This window comes from Chiloscyllium plagiosum, chromosome 16, assembly GCF_004010195.1.
Source record: "Chiloscyllium plagiosum isolate BGI_BamShark_2017 chromosome 16, ASM401019v2, whole genome shotgun sequence".
Classification (NCBI taxonomy): domain Eukaryota; kingdom Metazoa; phylum Chordata; class Chondrichthyes; order Orectolobiformes; family Hemiscylliidae; genus Chiloscyllium; species Chiloscyllium plagiosum.
The window spans coordinates 32,682,768-32,689,954 of record NC_057725.1 but is presented as its reverse complement, the minus strand read 5'-3'; the positions used below and the strand labels follow the sequence as shown (position 1 = coordinate 32,689,954).

At 41.6% G+C, this 7,187-nt stretch overlaps 1 protein-coding gene across 2 annotated transcripts in view; it reads left to right on the top strand.

Annotated features, from left to right (window-relative positions):
- The first annotated feature begins 1,036 nt into the window (after positions 1–1,036).
- LOC122557764 overlaps positions 1,037–7,187 on the top strand; it is a 47,344-nt gene continuing 41,193 nt past the window's right edge. The window contains exon 1 of one of the 2 annotated variants that reach the window (XM_043705727.1): positions 1,037–1,334. In XM_043705727.1, the coding sequence (XP_043561662.1) occupies positions 1,259–1,334 (76 nt within the window). In that variant the 5' untranslated portion in view covers positions 1,037–1,258. The remainder of the gene's footprint in view (positions 1,335–7,187) is intronic. The other variant, XM_043705728.1, reaches the window with a different exon arrangement.

The window sequence follows — 7,187 nt, the reverse complement described above, 5'->3', positions numbered from 1 at the left end:
GCACTCCACTCAATTAAGAAGTTGACATACATTATGAAAAAAAAGTTGAAAAATGTGTTGCTGGAAAAGCGCAGCAGGTCAGGCAGCATCCAAAGAGCAGGAGAATCGACGTTTCGGGCATAAGCCCTTCTTCAGGAAGAAAGGCTTATGCCCGAAACATCGATTCTCCTGCTTCTTGGATGCTGCCTGACCTGCTGCGCTTTTCCAGCAACACATTTTTCAACTCTGATCTCCAGCATCTGCAGTCCTCATTTTCTCCTAGTTAAAAAAAAAGTCCATCACAGACTCCCGTACGACTCGAGATTTCAATGAAGGTTCACTTGACTGATTCCAGAGTTGAAGGGATGGATTTATAAGAAAAAAGTTGGACAGGTTGTGTTCATTTCAGTTTAGAAGATTAAAATACAATGTTATTGAGACATAAAATCCCGACGGTCTAACAGAGTGAATGCTTTTGCCATCGAGGAGATAATTTAAACTTAAAAACTAGGAACGGAGTAAATTATTCACTTTTTTTTTAAGCCTGATCCACCATTGAATAGAATCGTGGCTGATCCACTACCGGCATGTCATATTCCAACTTTCTCCCCATTCCCCTAGATGCCTTTCAAAAACTAGAGAACACAGGTTAAAAATAAGGAGTCTCACAAACTGAGAACAAGTGAGAAGAAGCTGTGTTTCTCATCGTGAGCCTGTGGGACTCCCCTCCCCACATAGCAGTGGTAGCAAGATCATTGCATACTTTCTTTTAAAGGCAGAAGGAGCTAGATTCTTGACTGACTTGGAGATGTGTAAGAGAATTGAGGCCACAATTAAATCAGCTATGATCTTCCTGAACGGTGGAGCAAGCTCGAAGGGCAGCAGGCACCTGCTCCCGAATCGCCTGTTTGTACAGCAGGTCATGCCTTTTCTGATCAACAACTGATAAACCCATAAACACTTCTTCAGAGCTGAAGAAAATAAACGGCAAAACACTTTATAAAGTTTACTGTTTTATCGATGTACTGGAAATGTGTTACGTAACATTGCGTATCATAAATATAATATTTAATATACAGATATTTCTAAACATATGACAAGTGTAATGTGCCAATGGCTCCTCCTCATGTCCTTCCTCATTCAGGCTGTCCCCCAGCTCCGCCCAATCCCCGCCGTAACTCGGTGAAAGTGAAACTCGGGCGGAACGGAAGCTGCTGGTTCATGTTGGGTTTACAACGAGAGAGACTCGGGGCCGGGATTCGGACGATACGGAGAGACCATGAGCCGGGTGAGGAGCACGCTGCTGCCTCTGGTCCCGGTGTTAGTGCTGCTGCTGACTCTGGGACCGCTCTCAGGTAAAGGTCGGGGATAGGAGGAGCGGCCGTTCGGCGGGCTAGGCGCTAAAGTTGCTGCAGATCTGTGGAGGGGCCGCGTTAAAACGAAAGCAACAATTTGCCTGTCGTTCACCCCAGATCCTCACCCTTTTTCCGGGGTAGTCAGAATGGGAGAGAAAGTAAAACTGGCGAACGGTACACGCTGGTCTGACTTATGCTTCCATTTTCAAGTGGTACTGTAGTTTCATCCCTCTGGGAAAGTTATCCATTTAGTCCCATCCTCCGTGCATTAAACACGCCCCCAGTTTCCCGATAGACAGTTCCTTCTACAGCACTTTATCCCATTCCTTTTGAATACATTTTCAAACCAAGCTTCAGAAGATGACTAGTGTTGGGCTTTCTGGGGTTTAATGTATGTGGGACTAATCAGGAGGCAAGGAGACACACGTCTGCAAAGTGAAGGGACACTCCAGTGTAAAAACTTTCCTGTTCCGCGGTACATAGTGCAGTACTACACAATAAAACTGGAGTAGTTATTAAAACAAAACTGGAGAGGTGTGGATACCTTGTTATGTTATGGTAGTATCTCTGATTCAGGAAATGCAGGTCCAGGTCCTACCTGTTCCAGGTATGTAATAACATCTCAACAAGTTGATTTAGAAATATCTGAAATACCTCTAAAATATCTCATGAACAAGAAAATCTTTTGAAAACAGAAATAGGAAGGTGTGTTGTAGAAGTGGTCAAAGTGTGGTGCTGGAAAAGCACAGCAGGTCAGGTAGTATCCAAGGAGTAGGAGAGTAAGTGATCCCTACCTTTTGAGCCATAAGGCCTGGATTCATGTCTTATCTGCTCAGGTTGATTCAGAAATGTAAAAGTGGAGTGCTTTTATCTCCCTTTCCAGTTCCATTTTGATTTAGCCCGCATACCCCCTCCCTAACCTTTGATGCTCTGCATTGCCTGTACTGGGCTTTGCATGTAAATTAATCAATTGGAAAACATGGGTGATTTACTGGTGGTTAATAGATGAAAAAATACCACTGGTGATTTGTTGATTGAGAGGAAGACAAAAAACAAGTTCATGTGCAAGAACACTTCTGAATATTAAAGGGAAAAAGTCTTTAAAAGACTGAAGTGGTTCACCTTTTATCACATTGACCAATTGGAAACATCCCTCTCGCCCCCGCCCCCAATAAGCACAACAATCCCAGTAAGCAAACCCACTTAAAACACCGTAAAAAAAACTGGAATTGGTGCTTTCAGGGTGAAGTTAGAAGGGCATAAGGAGAGAGAGAGTTTTGTAATGACCTGTTTCCACACAGCTCACTGTTGAACTCCGAGCTAGTTCTGGACTGAACTGCTCAATTAGAGAGCTGACCATTCCCCTTTCATTATACAGGTCACTTTTAAAACATGACCACGTTGGCCTGAAGTCTCATCTGTTTACACATCAGCAAAATGGCCTCTCAACACCCTTTAATCTCTGTACTAAACCCTCTAATCGGAACCAGGAGAGTTTTATGACCCTCCGAAAAAAAATCAAAGACACAGTGTCCTTGAGAAAAGAACAGCTTTTAGCAAAAAAAGGACCAGCTTTGTGACACCTTCCCCCCTTTAAAAAAAATCAATATCAAAAGATGGCTTCATTTTTAAACAAACGGGTTAGTTGTTTAAACAGATATATACACTATATTAATTATACCAATACAAACCTGAACAACCACGTGCGAATTCAGGCCGCAGCACACCTGCCATCGAATGCCCCCGTATCTCATTCAGGTCTCAATAACACATCAGTAATCACGTTTTCTCGACCTGCCACATGCACAATTGTCAATTTGAATGGCTGGAACAACAAGCTTCATCTAAACAGACTGGCATTTTTGTCCTTAAATTTTTCTACAAATGTCATTGGTTTATGATCAGTGTATAGGATTGTCTCAGATGCATTGCTGGTAATATAAACACTGAAATGTTGCCAACACCAAGCTTAAAGTCTCTTTTTCTACTGTTAAATATTTCTGTTGATGAACATTCAACTTCCTGGAAAAATATCTGATGGGTCTTTTTATCCTAGCATCATCCTCCTGCAGGAGCACTGCACCCACATCCACATCACTGGCATCGATATCCACCTTGAAAGGCTTCATGTAGTCTGGTGTGGCTAATACTGGGGCAGTGGTTTTGACAGTCCGCTGTCCACTGAAACTTCTTGCCCTTTTTTAACAATTCAATGATTGGAGCAGCCAGACTGCTAAAGTTTGGCACAAACTTTTGGTAAAATCCACTTAATCCCAAAAATCGTAGTATTGCTTTTTTCGTCGACCATGTGGGCAATTCCCCAATTACTTTCGTCTTCGCATCCCATGGGGCCATTTGTCCATGTCCAATAACATGGCCCAGGAAGGTGACTTGGGCTTTAGCAAATTCACTTTTAGCCAGGTTTATCAGCAAGCCTGCCTGCCGAAGTCGACCGAACAACTCCAATAAATGCTGTAAATGGTCCTTCCAAGAATGACTAAAAATCACCAGATCATCATTATACACCACACAGTTGGGTAATCTGGCAATGACTATATTAGTCAGTCTCTGAAATATGGCTGGAGCATTTTTCATACCAAATGGCACGACTTTGAACTGGTATAGTCCATTTGACGTTATGAAAGCCAAAATTGCCCTTCGCTGTCTCTGACAGAAGTACTTGCCAGTAGCCTCTGAGCAAGTCCAACTTAGAAATGTCAGTTGCTTGTTCCACGTTTTCGACACCATCCTCCAACTGTGGGATTAGATATGCATCAGTCTTTGTAACGGCATTGACATTGTGATAGTCCACACATAACCATTGGGTACCATCTGGCTTTGGCACCATGACTATGGCTGAGCTCCAGTCACTAACTCACTTTGATTATGCCATCTTGGAGCATGCACTCTATCTCCTTCTGAACCTGTACCAACTTTAGACAGTTATGCCTATAAGGATGTTGCTTAATTGGAACAGCAATTTCTATCTCTACATCATGCACAATTAGGTTATACTTCCCAGTCTATTTCCATGTGATAATAACTCTTTCAGGTCATTTTGATTTTCTTGTGGAAGATAACTCAATAATTTATCCCTATTTTTGACAGCTTCCTCATTGTCCAATTTGATTTGAGGAATGTCCAATTCAGAATCCTCTGAACTTGGTTCTGTTCTGTTATCAGTAAAACCTTCTCCTCTTGCTTTCCTTCCCCATCAAACTATCTTTTGAGCATATTCACATGACACACTGAGATTTCTTCTTCTCTGGAGTCCTTATGAAGTAGTTCACCTCACTCAGTTTCCTCTTGATTTGATACGGTCCACTAAACCTTGCTTTTAAAGGCACACCTGTTACTGGAAGTAACACCAATACCTTAGCCCAATTGCAAAACTGCAAATTTGTGATTTCTTACCCGCTTCCTGTTTCATTGTATGCTGTGATACTTTTAAATGCTGTCTAGCCAACTTTCTAGCTCTATTTAATAATTCTCTAAAATTTGATACACAGTGCAAAAGGGCGATCTCAGAATTCTGACTTATTAGTTTCTCCTTAATCAATTTTAATGGTTCTCTTACTTCATGCCCAAAAATGAATTCAAATGGACTGAATTTGGTCAATTCATTTGGTGCGTCTCAAAATCGCAAAAAGTACAAAAGGAACTCCCTTATCTCAATCATCTGGATAATCCTGACCATAAGCTTCTCAACATGGTCTTTAGTGTTTGATGCTATCTCTCTAGGTCTTACTGAGATTGTGGATGGTACACAGTAGATTTGAATTGCTTTATCCCCAAGTTATTCATAACCTCCTTGAATAGTTTGGATGTGAAGTTTGATCCTTGATCTGAGTTGACCTCTACTGTTAATCCGTACTGAGTAAAAAATTTAAGTAATTCTTCGACAGCCCTTTTTCCTGTGATATTGCATAATGGGATTGCCTCTGGAAATTTAGTCGGCATTATTATTAAACAAAAAGTGAGAATAAGTATTTATTGAGGTAGGGGGCCTATGCAATCAATCAAGACTCTTGTGAAAGGTTCCTCAAATGCTGGAATAGGTATTAAAGGTGCAGGTTTTATTACAGCCTGTGGTTTTCCGAATAGCTGACATATATGACATGTCTGGCAAAATTTAACTACATCCTTGTCTTAAGTTCTTTTTCCTGAGATTCTTACAGATTTGATGCAACTGCAACATACCAACTTCTGTGAACAAGCAACCAAATTTATTAAGCACAGTACCCCCTTTGATCCCTCTCACAGGTGTGCGAGGTTGAGTCAAAAATGATGCCCTGAACAAAGAAAACACATTCCCATTATACAGGTCAGTTAGCCATGCCTACAGATGCTCTGGCCACTCCCCCACAGTTACATGCCACTCAAGACAACCCCAGTTAACTCACAGTCAGATGTTACCCCAGGTACAATGGCAGGGTGAGAGCATCTTCCAAGATAATGTAAATGCTAATGCCCTAATCCTGGGGAATCGTTATGCAGATGATTTCTTGACTCAGTGATTCCTCAAGCCAATGTGGGTGCGACATACTTCTGGCCAAAAAGCATTTCTAGATGGAAGAGACTGAATTATGGTTTAACTTGACAATAGCAAGGGGGACTAATAGCAAATGACTGTCTACATAATGTGTAAATTACAATGGATGGTCATCTGTATTCTTTCATGATTGTCGTGCCCACCCAAAGACAGTGCAGATAAACCCTTTAATTTTACATTAGTGTCCAGAGAGATATTCCCATTTAATCTTTTAACATTACATTCCTCCCTTTTTATCATTCCATGATAACCACCTAGATGACACTACCGGCTTTCATAAGAATCTTACTGCCAGTACTAAAGCAAGTTATTGATACACAACATGAAATGATTATAACAACAAAAATTACTAGTCTATACAGTAAAATAAAGTTTGAAGAATCCGCCCACATGGAAAAAAATTCCCCATGAAAGGTCTTAAACCCACAGTCCTTAGTGACCACTCCATCCCCTCCAAGTCGAGTGGAAGTGAGCCAGTTCTCCAAAATCTCCTTCAATAAAGTCTAACCTGAAAACAAAATTCAGTCTGTCCTTGCACACCACTTCATGGAGAAATCTGAATTCTTGGATAAGGGCAGTCAGATACTTAACAAAACTGACAAGACTTCCATCCTTGTGGAGATGCTTCAGATAGAGGATACCAGCACATCTGAGTGTACAGTGCTGCAGCAGCAGCCTGCTAGGTAATTGCAGCATTCTTGGCTGCTTCTGCTCCCGTGCAGCTGTGAAATGTAACAAAGCCAACTGGCTGTTGTGATGTTAGCTTGATCAGTGAACCTTCATATCCCTTAAATGATTGAAAGTGAAGGTAGAGCTCATGTGGTTTAATATCCATAGGAAGACCACTGACAAAAAGCATACAGACCTCCTCTTCACTGTTGTTAGCTTCTTTACTTTTTATGCTCATGACTGGGGAGCTGATTTAATCCATTGGATCAGGTTGTGGAGGGGTGAGTGGTGGTCCGAAGGTGTGCTTTACCCATGAATGGAGAAACTCCAAAGACCATGTCAGCTGCTGAAAATATCTTTGCATTTCCTCCTTGCCAAAGTGGTTATCAGTATGAAGACAGATATACATTTAACTACCATAGACCATAAGACATAGGAGTGGAAGTAAGGCCATTCGGCCCATCGAGTCCACTCCGCCATTCAATCATGGCTGATGCGCATTTCAGCTCCACTTACCAGCGTTCTCCCCGTAGCCCTTAATTCCTCAGAGACAACAAGAATCTATCAATCTCGGCCTTCAACTGGACTTCATTGAGTTGTAGAAATGAGTTGAGTTGCTATAAATGTGTTTT